General features: G+C 33.6%; 1 protein-coding gene across 1 annotated transcript in view; it reads left to right on the forward strand.

The window, feature by feature from the left end:
- The window catches only part of LOC149806773 (uncharacterized), a 133,627-nt gene that overhangs the window by 36,953 nt on the left and 73,239 nt on the right, over positions 1–23,435 (forward strand). Inside the window, exon 2 of the mRNA XM_089957341.1 lies at positions 12,596–12,655. Within this exon, the coding sequence (XP_089813467.1) occupies positions 12,626–12,655 (30 nt within the window). The 5' untranslated portion in view covers positions 12,596–12,625. The remainder of the gene's footprint in view (positions 1–12,595; positions 12,656–23,435) is intronic.

Below are 23,435 nucleotides of genomic sequence, written 5' to 3' on the forward strand. Positions count from 1 at the left end.
TCATAATTATCCATAATAGCATCAGACTGCTTGTAACAAGGTAACCGGGTGGGATTTCGTATTTACAACAGAACACCTTTGATGGTGTTACAAATACAATGTTTAATGACAAATGCCTTGAATGAGAAAAGAATGATGATTAATACGTTCGTAAAATATCCAAATATTGGATCAATTAACATAATCCGCACAAACTAAATAATGAAAATACAAACTAATGATCTTACACAGTACAAGGACAAGGGGTGAATGATTCACAGTGATTTAACAACTAAAGAATGATGTGTTTTACTAAAATAGTAAAACTGTGATATTTTACTCATATAGTAAAAATGTATTCACTCAAATAATGAAAATGATAAAAACAAAGAGACAGATGTATAAAATATATTTACAGTCCCAAAAACACACTGGGTATTAGAAATCCCAAAGATTAGCCCCCGGCTAATAGATTACATGTATGGAATTACACACTCCGTCAATAGCATACTTGGCTACCAGTCACACTGGTAAATCAAGCAGTCAGTATTTCAGGTTGGTTAATCAAGCAATCAGAGCCCACCAATCTCGGTCAGCAACGCCCGATCACCTGCTACTCGATCAGCAACACTGTTTACTCAGCTCAACTTCAGTTCAACTTCACAGCTGCTGTGGTCAACTTCTATGGTTAGCTCTGCGGCTGGTACCACGTCGACTGCGATCACTGCAATAACTCTGATCATTGTGGTCACTCTAGGCAGCTATACAGCTGCGACTCCAATCACTCTGGTCAGCTGAAAATACATCTAACACCGTGTAGTATGCATGAAACGGGCATATACGATAAAACGTAATGACGTTATATACGGTAAGCTACACAGAATACATCATCGGCACAATAATTACAAAACAATACACAAGTTCAGAAGTGAACCTAACCGTGCCCGACACGAATTCGACGGTACTAAACGTTTCTTAAAAATGTAACTTTATATATTACTAATATAAATCTCTTGCTAAGTCACAAACAAGAATAGAAAATATTTCCATGATAATGCGTAAGCCGAAGCTACATAGAATATATACAAAAATAAACGCGGTAGTACAATAGTTATAACCTATACACAATAAATTAATAACTCACATACCTCTACACTGAAGATGTGCAAGATCTTAAAGTAGACCCAACACTGACAAGGCGTTCCGTAATGTAAAGATTTTGACCTACAGTGAGGTATTTATACACAGACGATGCCGCATTACATCGTCTGTGAGCTGGATGTGTTCGGTTCTTTACATCGAAAACACTTCGCACGTGCGGCATAGGATGAACCGAACTCACTATTTAGAAATCTTTGTAGAATATACATAAATCACCCTTGGGTATCGTTGTACACAAAAAACTAAACCCGAGCACATGTATTTAATTAATAAAAGGATTTAATCAATTCCGTGACACTGGTGTTTATTTGACCCAACATATGTATTGCTTTCAGTATATGACTTTGACCTTGTCCTCTTAGAAATAAGAGCATTACAAATAGGTATGTCTTGATTCTGTTGCTTATTTTTCATTTTTTAACAATCAGAAATAACGTCTCCTTTCTTCTTACAATAGGTACATGTAGAAAGAGATAAGGACTTCTGATCAATTTTATCAGAAACTTGATTTCTAAAAGTTGTGCCAGATTGATATTCGGAAGGGCTTGCATTCGGCTAAAATTATTTTTACCAACAACTGCTGAGTGGAAAACTTATTGCAAAAGAAACATTATGATATAAGGAATACTGGTCAGCTGTACGAGCAGCATTTTCTAATGTTTGACTTTATGCTCATCGAGATAAACCTTAACGTCACTTTGGAAAATTCTTACATTCTTCAACTAATATGAGTTGTCTGAGATTTTTGTAAGCTTGATGAACTTTCTTGGCTAAGCGTCACCTATCAAATAATTGCTTTCTTCTCTTGCAAATTCGACCTGAGTTCGTCCAGCTTCTTTATTTTATACTTCCTGAACCTATGTCGATAAACCCGAGGGACTAACTCATAATCCTTTAAGATGCTTTCCCTAACCAGATTATAGTCAGCACATTGATTTACTTACAGGGAAGCATAGGTGTCTCGGGCTTTGCCAAAAAGTGCACTTTGTAATTAAAGAGTCCAATGTTCTCTTGGTCATTTCGAATTTTTTCAGCAATTGTTTCGCAATTGGTAAACTATTTATCTACTTCGTTTTCTCAAAAGGGGATACCAGCTTAGTATTCCTAATAACATCAAAACTTGAATTTGTTTGTAAAGTGGATGATTGCTTTTTACTTGCCAGTACTGATTCTTTTAATCTAAATTGTTTCCTTATTCTCCTATTGCATTTCCCTCTCTCTCTCTTCTTTCTCCAGTTGCATTTTTTCTTCTTACTGCGACTGCATTTGTCTCTCTTTCTCCGGTTTCTGCGATAATATTTTTTTTCTACTTTCTCTTTCTGAAGCTCAAGCTTTGTTAAATCTAATTACATTTAGTATTTCAATTTTAAGTCCTTTACTTTTCTGTTAGAGTCTAATACAGACTGAATAACCAAATACAAAGTACTCTTATCCAGAACATTTTTTTCCACCAAATATTGAACCAAAATATATTTTATTTCTTGCTTCGTTAAAGAAGCCATTGCCTCAGAAAAATCATATTTTCAGGCAAGCTGAAGCAATTCATAATTTTTCAACAAGTCGAACTGTTCCTTGGCAGGATTTGAAATAAAGATCTTCACTTTAGATGACATTGTAAAACTATGTTGGTTTCATTAAAGATTTCTAAAATGTGAAATAATACATGGCATTTAGAAAATTCCAAAACAAGTTGAATCAGAATTTCAAAAACAAAGTTTTCTTAAACATTTTAGAGAAATTCTCATCCCATGCACTAGCATCTAATTTTTTGTTACGAGTCTATGTTCATAAAATAAGTAACAGAAAATAGTGAAGGGCAACAAGCTTTGTAAAATTTAACAAATAATTTATTTCCCTGGTATACAAAGTGAAAATGAAAAAGAAAGAACTTACGGTATTGCGATTTAAATCCCAAAATAATCAAAAGAATACAGATACAGGTCCCAATAATTTAAAGTCCTGAATCAAATTTAGTACAAGTCCAGAATAAATCCAAAACTGACGGTGATGATGTGTCTGTGGTAGCTTGTAGATTGTTGAAGTGCCAACAGTCTTTTGTTGAATCAAAGTAATATAATTCCAGGTTTGAATTCACTATAAATTCCATGGAATGTCTCTATCCAAGAAATTTATCAGAGCAAATTTGTATTTCTAGAGATCACTTCAATTCATTAATTTGAAGAAATAAATTTTCCAGCCCAAAAGGAAATACTGGACACAACATATAATACAATTCAAAAGTGCTAGGTCTTAAAGCAAAACTTAAAAAACTTTTCTCAGTTACAAAACTATATAGTTCTCTACTTGACCTCAGGTCACAATTAGCATTTTCTAAAAACAAAATCCATTACCTAATGGAAAATAATTTTTCTACAATAATCCTGTTATTTTCAAAATACAAAGTATAACCTGGATTATGTAAAATGCACTTAAGAAATTCAAAAACCTAGACCTAGATATAAATAAACATATTTACTTCGATTAATAATAATAATACTGATTTTAATCCCATGCACACAGAGAATAATTTAGCTATGTATTAGTTGTTTACACAGAATAAAATACTAAAAGTCACTTTGGGTCAAGCAGTAATGAAGTGAATTTCGGACAAGGTCATGTCCAGCATACAATGTTAAATTACAATACAAATGATATAGTTATATATAAAAAAAAACTAGCTAACAAACAAATCAAATTAAATGTACATAACGACTGGTGAATTTGTTGGATTTATGACCAGAGCTATCAATATTTAGTTTTCTGGTTGGATTTTACCCAGAAAAACTCGACAGCAATTAGTGAAGGAGAATCATCTGCCAATAGCACTCTACCTAAAGGAAACAAATATGGTGGCTGATTGTCCTTTCTTATTATCACGGTACATTACAGTTTAAATACTCATGTGAATTGAATCTACCAATCATCAGCTGGAAATTGGAGCAGTTTTTGTTTAAGAGTTGACATCTTTATGACATAAGAATCACTTAAATCTTTTATGTTGACTACAGGAACGAAAAATGAGTAAACCACAGATAGCTTGGTATTTGGAGAAAATCGTTTGAGATATTGATGATAAATGTATCATCAATGTTTGAATTTCATAGAATTGTACTCTTATGCCTTAAGTCAAGATTTCAACGAATTCCTTATTGATAAGATGTGTATTCCATTTCCCGCCACCTCACTCTACCCCCCCCCCCCGTATAAAATGAATGGTATTTATTTTCCTTAAATATCACTCTGTTTATTTTAGTGAAAGAAAACTGTTTTTGAATACGAATCATAACAAATCGTTATGCCCTACCATGAATCTGAAAGGAACATATAGTGTTACCCTTGTCCGTCCGTTCGTTCGTCGGGTTAGGTGACTGCAGTGGGATGTTAGTGTTCGATGAACGAGTTTCTGGTTTATACTGCTTGGATGCTTTGTGTTGAAAGACAACACATACAAACACATACCACACCCAAACTTGCATACCAAGGAAAGGTACGCATGTTGAAACACACACACACACACACACACACAGACACGCACGCACACACCTTCCTTATACTTTGCCAAATAAGATCCTATTTGGCATGTTAATCCATCGTTTGTTCTGTCGATTGGTTAACATTCTAGATAAGTAGCTAACGAGAATGTGGAAGGCTCCTTGGACCCATTTCTTCAGCATAATATAATATCCAATAATGCGTTAAAAGGGACGTTAAAATCGTTCAGCCAACCACTATTTCTTCATTATTAGTATTCCTTTTAAAGGCGATTAATCGTGTCAGTGCTGGGAAAGAAATCGTGCGATTGTCTAGCGAGTAGGAATGATTTGCATGAGTCTCACGTGATGTGATTACTAGCTGTGTGACGTGGAGACACATTTTATGAAAATTTCTTGGTAATAATAACATTTCTAAGCACAAGACCTAAAGTGGAGAGTTTATCTTGTCGTTTCCTTACTATTCCGTAGTCATTTCGTGGAGCTGAAATATAAAAACAGATTCATCACTACTGTACAGATGTTTAACCATTTTTCGCGGATACAGATTTACCAGCACTTTAGTTGGCAATTAGGGTGTTATTGAAAACAAGACGACTGCTCCAACCAGTCCATGATAATACTAAATCTTCATTCTAACCATTTTTATAAGAGACAAAGGTTTATGGAAATTAGCAGGTTGCTGAAAAACCCCATAAAATAACTCAAGTAGGATAACCCGAAGCAGTGTTTTAGATACTGGCTACCAATTTCTCTGCATACTGCTGTGATCAAATTAGTATCAGGATTTGTTCCAAAAAGAATTAATTCAGTATTGAATGATATAATAGATCAAACTGGTTATCTTAAAAGATGTACTGGAGGAAATTTAAGGATGGTTTATGATATTAGCTATATTAAAAGAGTTACAAATTCCAGATATATTACTACTGATAGATTTTTAAAATGCGCTTTATTATATTTCATTGAATTTATTCATGCTATTTTAACTTTATTTAATTATGGACCAGTCATGAGGCATATGGTTTAAACTTCGTGTACTATCTCACTGACAGTTTCACAAAATAGCTTAATTTCAAAGCTTCGAGAGGCTGTAGACAGAGTTAGTCCAATAGCTCTATCTATATTCTTGTTATGTGCAGATATAGTTTCTATATTGTTCAAGAATATTAAGATATCATAAAGATATCAAGTTAAAGTGGCTTAATGAAGACTCTGAGGATACTGTTTGGTGTTTCCCGGCTTCATCTAAGCAACATAATGTTACGCCGATTGATGTGCTCATGCAAGAGGTCAGGGTTTACCCATATGCTTGAGGTCAGGGTTTATCCATGTGCTTGAGGTCAGGGTTTACCCATATGCTTTAGGTCAGGGTTTACCCATATGCTTTAGGTCAGGGTTTACCCATATGCTTGAGATCAGGGTTTACCAATATGCTTGAGGTCAGGGTTTACCCATATGTTTGAGGTCAGGGTTTACCCATATGCTTGAGGTCATGGTTTACCCATATGCTTGAGGTCATGGTTTACCCATATGCTTGAGGTCAGGGTTTACCCATATGCTTTAGGTCATAGTTTACCCATATGCTTTAGGTCAGGGTTTACCCATATGCTTGAGGTCATGGTTTACCCATATGCTTGAGGCAAGGGTTTACCCAGATGCTTGAGGTCAGGGTTTACCCATATGCTTGAGGTCATGGTTTACCCAGATGCTTGAGGTCATGGTTTACCCATATGCTTTAGGTCAGGGTTTACCCATATGCTTGAGGTCATGGTTTACCCATATGCTTGAGGCAAGGGTTTACCCAGATGCTTGAGGTCAGGGTTTACCCATATGCTTGAGGTCATGGTTTACCCAGATGCTTGAGGTCATGGTTTACCCATATGCTTTAGGTCAGGGTTTACCCATATGCTTTAGGTCAGGGTTTGCCCATATGCTTGAGGTCATGGTTTACCCATATGCTTGAGGCAAGGGTTTACCCAGATGCTTGAGGTCATGGTTTACCCAGATGCTTGAGGTCATGGTTTACCCATATGCTTTAGGTCAGGGTTTACTCAGATGCTTGAGGTCGTGGTTTACCCATATGCTTGAGGCAAGGGTTTACCCAGATGCTTGAGGTCAGGGTTTACCCAGATGCTTGAGGTCATGGTTTACCCAGATGCTTGAGGTCATGGTTTACCCATATGCTTGAGGTCATGGTTTACTCATATGCTTGAGGTCAGGGTTTACCCAGATGCTTGAGGTCAGGGTTTGCCCATATGCTTGAGGTCAGGGTTTACCAATATGCTTGAGGTCAGGGTTTACCCATATGCTTGAGGCAAGGGTTTACCCAGATGCTTGAGGTCAGGGTTTACCCATATGCTTGAGGTCAGGGTTTACCCATATGCTTGAGGTCAGGGTTTACCAATATGCTTGCGGTCAGGGTTTACCCATATGCTTGAGGCAAGAGTTTACCTATATGCTTGAGGTCAGGGTTTACCCATATGCTTGAGGCAAGGGTTTACCCATATGCTTGAGATCAGGGTTTTACCCATATGCTTGAGGTCAAGGTTTACCCATATGCTTGAGGTCAGGGTTTACCCATATGCTTGAGGTCAGGGTTTACCCATATGCTTGAGGCAAGGGTTTAGCCATATGCTTGAGGTCAGGGTTTACCCATATGTTTATGATAATACAATGAGAAAATCTATGAAGTCTGATTTGTTTAAAAATCAGTTTGAATCTTTCTTCTCAATGCACAAAATCTGTCATAACCTAAGGTGGAAATGGTCTAAATCTTTCATAATGGTAGGTCAGCTGTCTGACGCTCTTGACGTACGGAAGTCCTTGTTTTGCATTTATTTTCCATGCTTCAGGTTCCACTCTAAGACATATTCTCTGGGCATTAAAGCATACTTGTCAGTCGACGGCGATACGTCCAGTTCATGAAATGTCAGGTAAGCTTGTCCAATGTGGTTGCCATTCATTCATACTTAAACGTGTTGAAATAACAATTAAGCTGATTGAATTAATACTATCGTTTCAAATCAGTAGAAAGGGAAACGCTTATCAGACTACATGCAAATCAGTCATAGGTAATGGCTTATCACCTCATTATGCAATATTACTGTGAAGAACTACACTCAATATGCACACTGTAATTAATTTCTGGTTGATGACTTCTTCCAATTGCTAGAGACTTTGTTATGGAAACAGGTAATATTTTGAATCATCTTGTTATAACTTTCCTGTGATGTTTTGAGCCATATAAAATTCATATCTATATGACTTATTTTTTTAAAAAATGATTTGAGTGTCCAAATCGATGTCGTACGAATACAAAAAAGTTCAATGTAACCCGGTGTTTAGACTGAACGAAGTTATGATGAGACAACTTCCCGCTTACTCAGCCAAAACGAGAACAGCTAGCACATATGGGCCTTGACTTTATACGTGTTATATAGCAATATTATGTTAAATATTCAGTTAAATACATGAAGTGATGTAATAATGTGACTTTCAAACACTTACACACACCAAATATTATTTGTGGACAATGACGTCACAGTTTTCTGCTTACTTTGGGGGTGGGGGAGGGGAAGACTGAAACTTCTAATAATTTAGTTGTGATAACTTTATTTGTATACGAATATTACTGAAGCATTTCAACTACAGACAACGTGTTTAGGACATTAAAGGTCCATAATATAAATGCTATTGTTCACAAAAGCTATTTAGATGTGCTTTGTCTGATGGCACATTTTGTCCTGATCCATTTTGACAAATGCATAACCGGTTTACATCACTGTACAATTTTAGGCAACATCATGCCTTATTAAGTTAGGCTCATTATTGTGTTTTACTGGAAACCAGTCGGAAAATATCTATGTCTGTCTGTCTGTCTGTCTCTCTCAATGCAGGTAGCGTATTGGTGACATAACATTGTTCGAATTAACAATGGAATACACCTATCATACATACTTGTCAAATTGCAAACAACAAAGATCCTGATCATCCGTAACATACTAAGTCTGTCTATCAAGGTCTATGTTCTTTGTTCAACTGATTACTCCTAACAAACTGCACAGACCCAGATATGATGGCGCATGCGATGGTAGATCTGGGTCTGTGTAGTTTGGGCTCATCTTATAAACGAGTTCATACGGATTTCTTTTCCGCTTACTAATCTCTATAGTCACAAAATTAATGTATCCTTGATTTTGTAAGTGTTTATGCTTTAAAAACAATTCGTTATTTACAATACATTTGGAAGAAGAACGCATTAATTGCCTTCTTTTTCATTTCTATATTCACTTACATTGTATGCGTTCACGTAAAATATGCGGCAACATACAATTTGCTTTCAAATACATAATATGGTATTTATATTTACACTAATTATGTCCTCAGATGTCAAAGGTCAAATTGACATTCAACTTACTAGGTTATATAACAATTTTAGAAGTTCCAAAGTATTGATAGATGTGTTTTGTTTGGTTAAAGAAGCACATAATATTATTCAGCAGAGAATGTCTTACAAACAATATAGATCTTCTCGGTTATTTCTGGGAAACATGTCTCCACTTTTCTTCGCCATACCCGATCCACATTATAGAAGATGGATTCAAAATCTACTATTGAAAATGCTTAACAATGACAGGGCAGAAGGGAAGTTTTTAAGAGTGGAGATCTGCTGTTGGCACGATGAAGTATTCCTTGACCAGATAGGAGATGAATATTCTCAGTAGTATATCGTAAGTGTGGATGCAACATCTTCACTCACTGGTAACACCGCATTGGACTGAAATAAATTTTCCAGTAGCCTTTGCTCAGAAATAAAGTGGGATATAATTTGACTTTGCATGTAATTTCATGGAACAGGGGATCGATCCCTTGACAGCAAAATTGTGAAACAGGTGAATTACCACGGAGCTATCTTAATCTCGATTTTCTATGAATTAAAGGCCGTACTGAAAGATGTTGCGAGGCAACTCTTTACCGTTTGGTGGAAATGGCATTAAACTGTACATACATACATACATACATACATACATACATACATACATACATAGAAACACCCCATATATATTATTATTTCTTATTCAAATTAATGTTTCGCTTGATGCACTCTAGTCGAGTATTTGTATAAAATATAGAGCTTATTTAATATATAAGAAATTTTATTTTCACAAATGATGATCTTTGAAAACACTATATAATACACACCATCTAAGAAAATAATTTGGTATAATTACACTCGAAAGATTAATGGATACTGCAGTTCTGAGAAATTACAACTGTACCTAATTAGTTCATCCATTATCCGCATATTATTGCAAGTAATACATCTAAAACATTTTCTGCAAACACAAACCTGCACGTGTTTTTCATTATTAGCAGTCTTCTTGTTAATAATTCCATATGCATCATAAATATAGGTGAGTGCATCAAAAATTCATGTTATGGAACTCGTATTTGAAGAGATTCAGCAGTTAATAATAGAAGTGCTGTCACACGCGGTACATTTTATATATCAGTATATCCCAGTAAAAGTATTCATTGGGTACAGAATATATTGAAATAAGTGTTTGTAACTGTATTTAGTAATTCTTGGAGGACAAAATCTAATCTAACTACTTTTGTCTAGTTTCGACATCGTGGAATACATCTATCAAAACGTTGCCTTATAAACAGTGACTGCTGTGTGATTTATGATAAATAATATAATCTATTACAGCTGCTGTGTTCAACATTTTGCAGGATATAGTCTAGTATAGCTACTGCTATGTACACTTAATTTGAATCGTGTGCTGGCATTTCTCCATGATTGTATATAATGCACATCTACATTACTCGTTTGTCATTGGTCACCAATTGAGTTTGAGCCTACCTGATTATTCACATCTTTATTTGTATTATAAACAACATATTACATAGATAAAAGTTCTTTATGAGTTTAAATTATATTTTAAGACCATTATTAATTGGAGGTCAACATGTTCCAGATGCTGAGTTCAAAGTATAGCTTTATTTACAAATTAGGAATGTTCTAGAAGCACGTTAGTAACGAATTTGATGGGAATATGACCATCCTCCTGGTTCTGATATTGTGTCTTACTTTTTATATAATTATGTTTACTTCAGAATTACTCGTTCCATGTCTTAATATCAGTATTAGTGGAAGCAAGTTGTGTTCAGTTTTAACAGGGTTTAACTTATTTATTTTAACTATTCATTACAATTAGAAAGTGCCCAAGGAATCCAGGACTAAATTAACTGTCTTATAATTATTGTGAATTCATTCAAGGACATGTTTGGATCATATCAGTGAGAACACATCAGGACTGTTAACACATATACACAATTCCCGTCTGTTGGCACATCAGCGAATTCATTCGAAACACCACTGGATTTCATTCGGAATACTCTTTACTATTTGACTTATTTGATTTAATTCGTAATACTGCACGGCATTTGTAAATTTTCGTTGTGTAATCTAGGGAAACAATTATTTGTTGAACTTTACAAAAATTTGTTGGTTTTCAATAGTTATTGTACGCATTTTAAGACAATACACCCTAACACTGCTATGTTATCATATGATAAAGGAGATATTTTCTAATAGCTACTTTGCTAAACATGAAGCAGGATATAGTCTGGTGTGACTACGTTGTTAATCATGTATTATTATCTAGTCTAATAGCTTTGGTAACGATTTAGCAGAATATAGTCTAGTGTAGCTAATTTGTTAAACATGAAGCAGGATATAGTCTAGTGTGGTTACTTTGTCTAACATGTAGTAGCATATAGTTTATTGTAGAAGAACATATTATAGTGTAGATAATTAGTTCAGTATGAAGCAGGACATGTTGCTACATTGTTATACATGTAGTAGCATATAGTCTAGTGCAGATACTTTGCTACATCTATAGCAGGACGTATAAAGCAGGACAAAGTCTAGTGTGGCTACTTTGATTAAATGTAGCACGATAAATTCTAGTGTAGCTACTATGTTAACATGTAGCAGGATATAGTCTAGTGTAGCTACTTTACTAAAAATGTAGCATAATGTATTGTAGTTCAGCTATGGGAAGTAGCGTATCTTCTACGTTAAACGTGTATCAGGTTGTAGTCTAGTCTAGCTACTTTGTTACAAAATGTAACAGGATACACTATAATGTAGCTACTCTGTTAGACGTGAAGTAGGATATAATCGATTGTGGCTACTTTGTTAAACATGTATTAGGATATTAGGATATAGTTTTGTGTTCCTACTATGCTAAATATGAAGCACGATATAGTCTAGTGTACCTATTATGTTTAATAAATTAAGAATTCTGAAGCTATGTTTTTAAAACGTTTCTGTATGGAAGGTGAATTATAAGTACTGCATAATTGTACAGTGTGATCATCTAGCCCTCAAGCTAAAAGGCGTAGATATCACTTTATTCATGCTTGAAATTATGAATGTTAAAGGTGTGGAAAAGTTCTGTTACGTTTGAAGGTTGATTGACGGTTCATGGTTACCTAATGGAATTTCTCTTCTAGGTTATATACAGGTCTCCATTATAGGGGTAATGTACAGTATGCTTTTTTTTCAAACGTTTTTACGGACTATTACTGGGTATCCACTATGTTTGAAGTCTTTTTTCTAAAATTATCTGGCAAACGTTAGAAGTTAATAAAACCGTGTATGGTAGTTATACATGACGCATGATTGCCACATAATCATGCCAGTAGTTTGGCCATGCTGGTTTTGTTTCTTATGAATGCACAAAACAAATAAGGCTACTTGTTTTCAAATTGTAAATATCTCATTTATGTAATAAATGCTATTGTGAGACAAATTCGACTTTTTCAATACTTGAAATAAAATATAATACAGGGTCGTCTTTAAATATGTACAAAAAGAAAGGGGTAAATCCAGAGCAATTCAAATGTTATTTGTTTTAAATTTATTTATTTATTTATATTTATTTTTTCAGGGCGCTGATCGGTTTATTTAAACTTAAACCATGGCTGTGACTTCCACCCCAACAAACCGCGTAAGTAGTTTGTGTGTTGGTTTGTGTGTTGTTTTCTCTAATGTAGCTTTAACAATATGAGCCATCTCGCTACGATGGTCTGCAGTGTGGCAGTTGATAGTGATGTCTAGCACTGGGGCGTAATGCCGCAGACATTTTGCATCACATCCTACCTAGTCACATTATTATGGCACCAGGTCGACCAGTCCTAATACCCACCTGATATATGCTAGGGGCCAAGCGATGTTTCTGCAAGTACCATGTTTGTAAAAGTCTTTGTTATTATTCGTCCAGGCTTCAAACCGCAGCCTCCTGCATCCGAAGCGGATTCGGTAACCATTTTTGCCACCGGAGCGGTCGTAGGCAATATATAAAATACTTGCAAATTTTTTTGTCAATCCTAATGTCCTTGTACAATGCTGTAGTTATTAGCTGATCAAAGTATGTCACCTACATCAGTCATATACAAGAAAAATGGATACATGTGAGAAAGAGAGAAAAGAAAAGGAATTAAATTTAATGTATTTCTTTGATTTATTTAAATAATTGATTATCCAAATTTAGCAAATAAGTAAGAAAGGAAGTAAATTAGATTTATATTGTCTTGGAAATGGGAAGCCGAGATATTTCAGTCGGTTTAGCGTCATGTTCGTAATCCAAGGGTCGCGAGTAAGATACACGTCCAGGAAAGTTAGGTCGACTGCTTCAATAAGTCCTCGAGAACGGTACATAGCTCACATTCCACTTGCAATATATAGTGCCATTAAAACCCACATAAGAAAACATGTTTGTGATATTTAGCTATAATTAACTGTCCATTTCCCAAACAGAACGAGATGCACATAAATCAATAAGTGCAGAGGGAAACGAATTTTGCCAGCTTTTTATGACGGCTTATCACCATATATGAAGTAACAATTTAAATAGCAGGCTAGGCATCAATTTTAACTTCCTATGGCTACGTTGTTAATTCAGCCTGAATTACTTGCCACCTGTTTCAGTCAGCTGCCAAATCCGCCATCCAAGTTTTCAAACGTTCTTAAATCTGCACCCTTTTTGTCGTCCTTGGCTAGTCTCCCCATGTTATGTAACGTCATCAAAACGTCCGATACCTTGCTCAGCAAAACCACTTGCTAGACAAAGTATCATCAGCTTGTATTATTTGTGTAACTAATAAATCATCATATCCATTGAAACGTTTTTCAAACTTCATTTCCTTTTAAATCTTCATCTGCTCCTACAATTTTGTTCAATTATTTATACTGTATATTTATACAGTAACAACACCTACTATCAATGAACATAAAGTTAATTACATGACTTCAAATGGAATTAAATACTTCACGGGATTTTTGTCATTCACAGTGGGTTTATTTCTATCTCAATTGAGTGCCAGTTTAATAACTTTGAGATATATCAATTTAAAGAAGAAACAGAAAGTAAGAGACAACTGAAATGCTTTGATAATTAAACGTATACTGAATGTTTTATTGTTGATACAATTTTTTATCATTTTACCACAATTATTAAAAGAGTTGTTATTATTTGAATCACTGCTGAATATGCACAGAAAAACATACTCATCAATACTGTTGAAAATATAAGCAATGATGAAGTTAAATCGAATCATTTCATTCCTTAATCTTTCGAAGGCATATATAGGTCATATGATTTCCCTTGCTATCATATGTTTTGTGTGACAAGTGGTACCACTTCTTTTGGTACCTTGTTATCCCAGAGTTCAAAGAATGAACGTGGAATGAAACTATAGATATATAAAATATATTGTCACTGACAAAGGCTTAGTGAGGTATAGTCAACTTAGTACAAGTCAAGGAATGGGAGAACAAAAATTTATTATATAAAAGATGTTTGATTTAATGTTTACTCTTCATCGTTTTGAAATTCTCTTTCTTGTTAGAAAAATTAAAACAAAATATTTACCATTACAGCATAATTTCTTTTACTCGTTTTGATATGAGTCATCTAGGTACAGAACAGGCACATAAATGGGCTTGTTTTCTTTTATGACACAGCAGTTAATAAAACTATAAAAAATCTCACACTCGATTCTATTATGGTTAGTTTGTATTCAGGTTTGGAGAAAGTAGTCCACAAACAAAACTGTACAAGTCATAAAAATCTCAGTGAATGTGGAAGCTCGGCCAAATATAATATATTCTCAGTGGTTTCAGCTGAGGCTACATTTTGCATAAGCCAAACATTATGTATTTAATTAACAGGGAAGCAAACATAAATTATTAGTTTTCAGTCAATAATTGTACAATCATAACCATTACCTTTGACTGATTTTAGAAGTACTCGTGCTATAAGACTGCTTGCTAGTGGTCATAAATTGCCTAATGACCAACAATGCAGTCACGTTCAATTAAACAAAACTGAACGTTTGATGCATTAAACATGTATATGTATTTTATGTTCGATGTTCAAGTATACGTTCAAATCAATCAGCTCAGTTAAATATAGTATTAGGTATCCATGAATGTGTTTGCAATAGATTCAAAAACAAGTTATTTGATGTGTGTGTGTGTGTGTGTGTGTGTGTGTGTTTGGGGGTGTGGGGGAGAAAATACGTGTTCTCACCATTTGCAGGAAAGACTGAATTCTAGAACATGTTTGGCTGAACAGTGACATGTCCATTTTTTCTATCAGAAAGGGTTAAAACAGAACTTGCTATTAAAATATGCAATTCGATCATTATAGATCCTAGTCATAAATTAGATAAGTAAATAGATCTACTAGTTGATGTTTATCAGTGTACAATTTTGTTGTTTCTTATTGATTACTGCGGAATTGATGTTCGAGGATGACATTTACGATTGACACCTTGACGTCGTGAAAAAGAAAGAAGCTAACTTAACAAAATTATCTTGGGTGGTAGAAACGCTGAAATAAGTGACAGTGCAAAAACTGTAACTGTGTATTCCGACAACGCAAAAAGAATACATGTTTATAGTTTGTATTTTACAACAAAGAAATATCTGAAGAGAATTACGCTATTAGACGTACCGCGAATAGTCTCTCTCCTGGTAAATAATAAATCTTTGACATTTAAAAAAAAATTTCATCTGCACAAATGTTTACTGTTGTACTTTTCCCAGAGATTCTCCATCTGTTTTGTTCATTACTCTAACGTAACCTTGTTCGAAATCACTGGTTACTTGTTACCTCAAATTTGTATCCAGTTAAATGCAACATTTTCACAACTGGTGCAACTGCTGTTATTCAGACAAAACAACTCTGTGCCTCTCGCAGCTTAAACCTATCTAAAAAAGGGGTTTAAGGTTTTATTGTGAATTACTTTATTATATGTTTTCAGTGTTCATAATATTATTAAAATGGTTCTACAAATGCTGTGGAATTGCCAAGTGTTCTTCTAAAAGGAAACCAGATCATAGTTATCTTATATTTCATACAACGTTTCTTAAATCCATCAAACTTTGTAGTCGTTGTTGCTTCGTGTTCATAATTATTGTTTACACTTCCTTCGCCCAGTTCTACACCTGATATCTTTCTGCTTGCTCACTCGCTCATATGGGAGCATTGTTAATAGTGTTCATGGCTTAGATTTGAAGGTTTTCAAAAAACGTCGTACAACTTTAAATTATAATTCAAGACATAATAATCACGTAGGAGCCCAAGTGTTTCCTGCTTAAAATGTTCCACAATATCCTGAACATGCAGATAATCATCATGTTATATGCTTAAAACGTTTAAACTGGAATACAACTTACATTTGGGTGATATTACCCTATCATTAAATTTTCCGAAAATATATTCATCGATTGAACCGAAGAAATAAATGTCTATGCTCGACATTTAGGTTCCATATCAATCACAGCTGTAAAGTGTGCATCACTTACACTTTTAACCAGCTGTTCTTTTGACTGTACTATGAAATTAAAGCTATCAGTGTTGTTCAGTATGTTTTGCTTTTACCTCTTCCCCTCTTTCATTTTTGACTAATGCTTTAAAAACAGCTGTTAGTCATGACATGTCAAGCAACTAAGGAAGAATTTCATATGCTGTGGACATATATAATTGAAATTAAATTTGATGTGTTCTGGAACTTTAGACCTGTCTGTTACATGGCCACAATCCCTCACTTTACTTTCAGTTATTGTTTCCTCAGAAATAAAGCAAATGTTTGCTAAATTAGAATAGTGTCCATCGTCCTCTATGACTACTACAGACTGCATATTTTTCGGTCGTACTATTTTTCTCAACCCATAGTAACATACTGGAATGCAATCTGTATTTTGTGTTTGTTTATATAACTATTGTAGGTTGATTTAGCATGGACAGACAACTCTGAATGAATGTGTTTAGATGCTTTGATTGTCCATGACATTTAAATTTGTTATATATCAATATGGTGATAAATAAAACACGAAACGTTCAATCGGTGTTCAATTAGTTTTGAATTTCATAATTGAAACGCTTTAGGCATTATATGTATCTAGTTATCTATGTTTGTACCTAATTTATTTGTTTTGGAAGAACTTTTCTGACGTATAAATTCATGCATTGTGACAGATATATTTTTGTCCGTCATTTTTGCGATCATACTATATCTGGTTTACTTTTATATTCCACTTTTCTAGTTATTATGTCCAAAGTACGGAAATAGTATTATCACGTAAACCTTTCTCTCTTCATTTCAGTTACTTTAGTAGGACGGAATTAGTTTTTCTCAGCTGCACTATTGCTACACCCCTCTTTCCAATATTTTATTCGCGATGATCGATATATCAAATTCATTTTAAATGTGTTAAGGTCTCCTAGTTTTACCTGACATTTGTTTTTTCAAACTAATTATTTTATCTATCCAATTTGTATTTGGATGTTATATGGATATCGTTCTGAGAGTATTTAACACAGATTCTACAACGGACAAGAAAATTTAACTTTCATTAATTTATGTTAATACAGGTTTTATTTATTTTTGACCCGTTCTAGCAAATGCATTTCTAGTTTCCTGTAAATGGTTGATATCTAAGTGCAATGTTAAATATTCGATACTGTCAAATGTCAATATTGTACATTAGCATATTTCGTGTCCAAAGTTGACATGTAAGGTGCTGAATAAAAGTGAAATGATTTAGATTGAATGTAATATATTTAGAGGCATCGTTCTGTAATAAGACCTCATATATTTAACTTGTTGTTCTCCGTGGTGGGTCTTGTCATAAGTCTGATCGTTGAGCCTAATTAGCTTTTACAGGATCATGCTGTCGAATTTTTCTGCTGATGACTTTATTCCAATATGGCTGAATGCAATTGTAACATTCATATATACCTTTTTGGATTCCGCTACTACATTTAAATTCATTTACATATCTCTCAAAGTAGTCGTAAAAGTCAATTCGATATTATTTTATATAAATTCTGTCTATTCTTTCTTCTTGATTCCTTTCCTGTTTGAAGGATATTGAAAGAGTTATAATATTTTCGCACTTGTTTTTGTACTGGTGCATCGGGATTGCAGTCTTAATGTCGATCTCTTTACCATAAATATTTAAATATATTTAACTACTTTTTGTTTTCAACAATTTTATATCTATATCTATTTTGCTAGGTCTTTTAATTCATTAATTTATTTGCGAACTGTTATTTAGCACGTGGGTCTTATTCATTTTATGATTTTAAGTTTTTGTTACGTCGTTATTACTGTCATGTAGCACGTAGTCGACATCTTGTTATTTTTATACCTTGTATATTATTACATCACTGTTTATGTGTGCTGACATACTACGTAAGTAAAATTCATGTTACAATTTTAATATGTTTCTAATGCTATTTTGTTAAGCTGGAATGTGGACAATAAAAATAACAACATCAGTTTTGAACCACAGGCCTTCCACTCTGCTTTAATATGTCTTACGCTTACAAGACAGGTCTTGCTTAAAATACAATATTTATATTTCATTAAAATCCAACAGAAGCCATTTAATTATTAGCATATTAGTCCGACTAATCTAGTACATCTCTTAAATTAAATTTTACTTTTGCAATTTTCCTAACTGGTGGGTGGTTGGTTTCAAATATTACCCTCGCTCGACTAGTCAGTTGATCTGTATGATAGTGCCAGCACGTTTACCAACGTACTCGATCTTTGTACATATTTTGTTGTGGATTTAAATAATTGAAACCCAGTTTCCAAAACAGAACTAATTTGACTCAGCGACATTGATGTTTCTAAACAAATTTGAATGGACTGATGGGAAACACACTCTACCCAGGGCCTGGACTGCAACACAATGACGTAACAATGACACGTAAATTATAACCGCATTGAAACTATCAATATACGGCTGACGCGCTTAATGTGCTTTGGAAACTAAGGTCAATTTCCATTGCAATAGTCGAATCTAAAGTTGTGGCTAACAGTGATAATTTGACCGCTTCTCTGACGCAGAACTTTTCAAGATCAACAGTATCTAAGATCATCATATATCTCATGGTCATTCATATAAAATAGTGAGGAAAATTATATATATATATATATATATATATATATATATATATATATATATATATATATATATATATATATATATATATATATATATATATATATATATATATAATAAGTAGATATATATGACCCTCATTGGCTGACGTATTATGAGCAGTTGACCTTCATCTACTCTTCATTGTGAGGTGGATATTACACACAAGCAGATGCAGTAAGACAAGTGTTGAGATTAATGTGGTGTCTGGCCTGCGTAATAAAAGTACACGACACACCTGGAACACTTTATAAATACAGAATTAATGGAACAATGCAATCGTGTGTTATGTATATGTATATTTTTGCAACTCCTGATCATTTATTTTTATCTAAGTTTTTCAAATTTTATTCATGGCTGTAAATTGTACAGATTATATTTAGTTCGAGTTTGCCTATGTGACATGGTTTGCTACACATTATATATCATTTACAAATAAATGCTAACGTATGGGTTGACAATTATTAATTATAATCTTAATAATAAGTCTTAATGAAGACTTTGTGTTAATGTTTCATTGGCTGATGGGGTTTTGACATTTCTAGACTAATTCAGAAAGGTTCCTTTGATGTTGCTACGTCACACGAATAGGCGAATTCAAGATAAATTCAGTAGTAAGATTCGTGATATTGTGTATGTTGTGAGCTATAGACGTAATAAAAGGTGGACATACTGAGAGAACTTTGCAATCAGATGCATTTCTAATTTTGAGTCATCCCGATTTATTGTGTTCATGTTGTGATCTGTTTTATGTTGTACTTATATATTATTCGAGAAGAAAAACATGTGTTCAGACTGTTCAGGGGAAATAGAAAGTGCTTATTATTTGGACTAAAGTATCAATCAGGAACTGTGGTGAATTATTCAAAAGACAATACCATCTTGACAACGTTACGATTGTTGTTTGATGAGTACGTTTCCGGTTTTGAAATTTACACGGAACTTATTATTCATTCGGACCTTCATAGAACTTTATGGATCATTATGGATTTACTTCATAATATTGTTCCTCTCGGAATTTTATTAATAATTGATATCAAATTGTTTGTTAAGTTTTAAAAAACTTGTTGGCTTTGCTTCTGTCTGTTACTTACATTATGACCACTGAATCGTAACGCGTGGCAGAGAAAGCGTACACTATTAGTGTTGCTAAAGCTGAGATGCATCACAAACTCAAAGCGATAAAGACATAAACAAACATACCAATTCGATGAGTGATATTTTAAAAGGAAATATTTTTACTGGATTAATGCAAAAGGAAGAGATAAATTATTATTCAGTTAAATATTTCGATAGTTTTCAACAAATAATTTCCTCATTCTGAGTTCAAATCTGCGTTCAGTTCTTTCTGTGATTAATCAGCAAGGCGATGTGCAATTACATAATGTAATTCAACCAAGAATATATTATCTGTGTTTGCAAGACTAATATATTTAGACTAAACCCAGCCATTATCATTATCTAACACTTCATTACCAGGCACACATTATATACCACCAAGAGATGAATGAATCTGGTCGATCAATAAATTTAGCACGAAAACAAGCTATACATCATGATCAGCTCCAAGTAACTGTAAATATATAGATTGAGTGGTGTAATGTCTATAGGGATGATAGAAAGGCTAACGCAGAGTGTGTCTTATCAAGAAATAATATTGAGTAAGTAAGTACATGCTATAAAAGTATAAAATCACTTTACACTCATACATGACAAAGTTTTAAGTATGAAAGTAGTCGAGAAAACGACAAATGATAATTCATTACAAAATAGCTACTATTACACCCTCTGTTCTTATTAAAATATAATGTACCCTAATATACCTTATATCAATCTGAAGCTTTAATACACACGACAGAAGAACCATGCCAACCTTTAAAACATGTTAGAGGGATTTCATTTTAAAGTATAGTTCGAACATAAATATGTTTCATCTCCGAAAAATATCTTTTACAAAAAACATGCAGTTTTGATGCAACGATCGGTGTGATATGTTTCCCAGACAGACACTCGCGTGCCGTACTTAGCAGTCCGCTTAGTGCCTTCGATGTACAATAATTGAATTTGTCTTCATGCTAGCATAGGAACAACGACTTTTCAAAAGTGTCCATTTCAGAAGATAAATACTTGATATGTTCATTTTCATTTAGAAATAAAAACTGGGGTAAGTGGGACATGATGGTTAAAACTGTGTAGGAGAACGTAGAGAAACAGGAACAACAGTGGTGGGAACATATTCTTTTGATTCCAACTTTGACGAGTCAATAGTAGTGAGAAACAGACCTCTTTACGTAATAATGATGGCAATTGTCGCATAATTCTCTTGCACACTATTGTTTAACCTTTCATCTAATGGTAACGTTGCATCAAGTTTTCAATTGACTTTTTTAATATTGACTCTAACATCACGTTCTAGACAGTTTAGCTGCCCAACTATCTGTACATTTTTTATTTGCAAGATTTTCAAATAGTTCTTCTAATTTTATAAATTTTGCTTCCATTTGTTAATTTGCTGATATAATTTTTATCCCTGATATAAGTTTTCATACATTTGAAAATTTGCTTTTATACATGATATTTTAGATTATACAATTTCTACATTTCCATGGTCTCATGCAACTCTTGTATTTTGATTAATATATGCTATTTTACCTGAATATGAGAGTTAATGAATTCTTTTGTTGAAGTTATTAATTAAAGTTTCTCCTTCTCTTTAGCTGGTGTGGCATTAATTTGTGTTGATTGTTTATATTTTGTTTCTTTTGGGACTTACGTTTGTTGTTTTATATCGACCATTTACTCGAAAAGATAATTAAATGCTCTTTCTTCTGCATGTGTTATTATAGAAGAAGAAGCCTTGTAATTTTTTTGAGTTTCATGTAAACCGATTCTCTGAAAACAGCTATTTATCTGCTATTTATTTTTATCCAGTCTGTCGCATAAAATGTTGTTTTTTTGCGGATCTTGTTGTGATTTTGCCATCAGCTAATCTTTTTCTTAAATAAACTCTGTTAGGTACTGGTACTTTATTTCCATTAAATAATTTGTTATCTTTGCTTTTATAAGTCATTTCTTATCAACTTATATCGTTTCTCACTTGTTTGATACCATTGTATCATATCAATGGTGTAGTAATATGTTATTTATTATTTAAGAGTTTTCCTAGAAATTTTAAATCCCCTTCACTGATATAATTTCATCGTATAAAAGATTTTCAATTTTTTATCAGATTTGCACTGCCATCTTTTGTAATGTTCACGCTATTTAAATAGTGGATGAACAAATCAAAATACACCAGATGCCAAGGAAGTGAATATAACAGAAGTCCATCATTACATTAACGAATGCGGGCACCATTTGAAAGTTATTATCGAAAATGGAACACAAAGAGATAAGCGGCAAAACTGAAAAGGGACAAAGAGCTTTAATAATGAAGTCAAGAAAGCTATGCAGTCTTTGTTAATACAAGATAGGCTAAACTACCTAAGCCATTGGCAGGTGTCATCATCCGATAAGGAACAAGCTTAATTAGCGCATGTCTCACCATTTCATGATTTGAATAAATAACAAGCAGAGTTAACAGAAGATTATATGACATAGACTGGTATGCTGCTTAGCATATCTTGTTCGTTTACTTTGGGATTAGTTCAGTCAGCTCTACGTGCTAGTTTGATAACATTTAAACAAATTATTGTTTCTGCGAAATTCAGCGGATGAAAACAAGCAGTAGCGTTGAGAAAAGCAAATAAATAATTATATTTGCATATGACCTGCGCCTTTAGTTTTAATACAATTCAATAACAGTAAGTAAATATTAATAGATTGAACACAGTTTTTAGTATTGCATATTCATGTGTATGTTTTGATTAATTGCTTGAGCAATTGTGATTCTTAATATGTGAATCAGCTTAAAAGATTAATCATTGTGGTATCTTTCGTTTATCCATCTCCAGAGTTTTCTTTTTTCTTGTCCCCAGTTTGTAAAACAATATTTTGTTCTCGTCAATTTCTTGTTATTTTCCTTCATGCATAATTTGCAATAACAAAAGTAACAATAAATTCAATTAAGTCTTTGGAAGATGATTTTGTATACGTCACTGACCATTTCCTCTTTATGATTTTACGACCTCTATTATTTTGTAACATTATTAAACATAATAAAATATGATGCTGACTAATTTGCTTTCAAATCTTGTTTGCCGACACTTTTACAACATTACATGGAAGATGATGAAAATAAAAGCGTACATAACAATAGATTGATTTAA

This window comes from Sinohyriopsis cumingii, chromosome 1 (genome assembly GCF_028554795.1).
Source record: "Sinohyriopsis cumingii isolate HCF-2022 chromosome 1, ASM2855479v2, whole genome shotgun sequence".
In the NCBI taxonomy this organism is placed as follows: domain Eukaryota; kingdom Metazoa; phylum Mollusca; class Bivalvia; order Unionida; family Unionidae; genus Sinohyriopsis; species Sinohyriopsis cumingii.